Below are 2,568 nucleotides of genomic sequence, written 5' to 3'. Positions count from 1 at the left end.
AGGCACCTCACTGAAAATAATACATCACAGTGCTGCTGAGTGAACCCAGTCACAGGATTTGAGGATGGAAAGGACAATCTTTGGATAAGGTCGCTTAGGACACTTGCACATTTATTCAAAAGGGTCTTTCCACACGACATGGATGGAGGAAGGCAAGAGTGTAGGACTGTGGCATATGCTGGGTGGCTGTCGAGAGCTTACCCACAAGAGCCGGTGGGCCGGTACATCAGTGGTAAGTTGGGAAGGGAGTGAGACCGGCCTGCCCCACCTGCCCCATGACTCCAGTAAACCTGATGTGCTGAGCCCCTACCCCCATGAACACACTCTGTATCACTTTCAAATGGGGAGATGACTTTGATCTCATGGTATGGGGAACCAGGGTTAGTAGTCACCTCCTGCCCTGTTCCAAGCTACAGGACAGACAGGACAACAGTGTGATTTCCGGCATTCCTGGGCTGACATGAGGTTCTGATAAAAGCTGAGGTCTTAGGGCACTGGCTTTAAAAAATATCGTCACCAGTCTGGAGTAAATGACAACGTGATTCCTTAGAAATAATACTGCATCCCCGTTTCTATTTATACCTTCCAATCAGTCTTTTAAAAAATCAATTTTTCCCTTTGCTTATACTTTTTAGGACTCCTACTCCATGGAAAAGAAATCGCTTCACTACGACACTGCTGCTCTTCCCATTCTCCTCTTGAGCCCTCACCAACCCTCCCTCTCCATCCTTACCCTGACCACCCCTCCCCTCTGCCCAGCACCTAAGAGCAGGGATCACGCCGCAGGGTGATGAGCAGTGGTGCAGTCTCGCCTGGCATTCTGTTACTAGGACGTGGCTTTGGAGAAGGCTGCTAGGATGCTTGCAGACACAACGCCAGGGGTCTGGGATGCGTCGATGGCAGAGTGGATCCCCCGTTTACTGTCGTACTCCACCAGCGGGGCAGTCTGGGTGTGATAGGTCTCCAGGTGGATTTTCAAGGCCTTCTCATTGTCATCTGATTGGCGGACCAAGGGTTCCCCGGTGATATCGTCTTTCATGGGCTCCTTTGGGGGGTTGAACTCCTCGTGGTAGGCACGGCCACTCTCGGGGTGAATCAGTCTTCCTGTGATTCTCCGAATCAGCAGAGAGTCTGGGATGCTGAATTCAATCACAGAATCAAGCTTCTCTTTCCTCTTCTCCATGAGGTCATCAAGCATTTCTGCCTGCCTCACAGTCCGAGGGAAGCCATCTAGAAGAAAACCACTTTTGCGTGGAGGCGTCTCCAAATTCTTCTCAATGAGCTCCACGACCATTTCATCGCTCACCAGTTTCCCAGCATCCGTAGTTGCCTTCAGCTTTTTTCCCAGCTCTGAGCCAGAAGCCACCATGGCCCTCAGCATGTCCCCCGTAGCCAAATGGCAGACACAGAAGTTTTCAGTCAACTTGGGTGCCTGGGTACCCTTGCTGGCTCTGGACGGCCCCAGAAGCACGGCCCGATGCCTTCAGGACACTTGAACACGTTTTTAGAGCTGCGTTTGTCACAGCGTTGTGATTATTAATTCAACGTAGGTTTCTTCCACTTTACAGAGAGCTCTTGTGAGAACAGATTTTCTCCTGTGTCCTCAGTGCCCAGCACGGGCCCATTGGAACCTCAAAGCTCCTGCCGAAGTTCAGCGCTCAACTTTGGTGATACTGGCAGAGTGACAGGTAATGAGGTTAACTGAGGCAGAAGGCCAGTCTGATGGCCTTCCGTATCTTTTTAAAATGTTGACTGGGGTTAAATGTTTTTCACAGATGATAACGTTGTTGACACTTTTTCAGCTGCTTCTTTCCACTGGATAACTCTGTTTATAGTGGGTTAGCTCTTCAATAGCTTATTCTTTTTTGTGTTTTCCATTTAAAAACATGGCTACAGCCTCGTGTGCTGCAGCACACAGACATATGGTTCGTTGCTAGGCTAAACCCAGACATCTGTTGAAGGCCAGCCTAGGGCTGGTGTCCTAGGGCCATGCTTATCTGGGACAGGATGTCAGACAGATCATTTGTTCATAAGGAACAAAACCCCACTCCTACTAAAGTAAATAAAACAGACAGTGCAGGGAGGTGTCCCAGACAGTGACCGGTACAGCTCTGGGGACACACTTGTTGAACGGATGGATCTCGTTTTTGGAGTTCGTTATTCACATGCCACCCCTGCACGTGGCTGCTTCTTTCTGTCCCTCTTCCAGTGTGCCAATTCTGAACTCCTGGACAGAGGCTACGTCTGCATATTGGCTCATCTTGGTTTGAGAATCTATCCTGGACCCAAGAGTAGAGTCTCACAGGAGAGGAGCTACCCCTTCTAGAGGTCATGTTCAGTAAAAATTAACCTGGAAGAAAAACTGGGAACTCCTCTCCTTGCAAGGGAAGCTCATTCAGAAGCCACAACTTTAGAAGTAAGTAAGCTGGGACCAAGAGGAAGTAGACTAAAGCTATCTAGGAGAACAAGGGCTTGGCGAAATCTAGGATATATCTAGAGGACAGTAACAGGTTGTATAACAGGAAACAGAAATGGTTTCCCTTTGCAAAGTGCTCTTCTGTTTACAGA

The 2,568-nt window shown here is 49.1% G+C and overlaps 1 protein-coding gene across 1 annotated transcript; it reads right to left on the bottom strand.

Annotated features, from left to right (window-relative positions):
• Window positions 1-826: 826 nt before the first annotated feature.
• Window positions 827-1,451, bottom strand: LOC132531579 (adenylate kinase 2, mitochondrial-like). The gene has a single exon (XM_060169459.1). The coding sequence runs from the start codon at window positions 1,379-1,381 to the stop codon at window positions 827-829; it is 555 nt and encodes a 184-aa protein (XP_060025442.1). The 5' UTR covers window positions 1,382-1,451.
• Between the last annotated feature and the right edge of the window lie 1,117 nt (window positions 1,452-2,568).

The sequence above is a fragment of the Lagenorhynchus albirostris genome, chromosome 1, assembly GCF_949774975.1.
Source record: "Lagenorhynchus albirostris chromosome 1, mLagAlb1.1, whole genome shotgun sequence".
Classification (NCBI taxonomy): domain Eukaryota; kingdom Metazoa; phylum Chordata; class Mammalia; order Artiodactyla; family Delphinidae; genus Lagenorhynchus; species Lagenorhynchus albirostris.
The sequence above is the reverse complement of the archived record's forward strand: the minus strand, read 5'-3'. Positions and strand labels throughout refer to the sequence as shown.

Coding starts and splice junctions, on each gene's coding strand:
- LOC132531579 (XM_060169459.1), bottom strand. CDS start 1,381: ATGCTGAGGGCCATGGTGGCTTCTGGCTCAGAGCTGGGAAAAAAGCTG.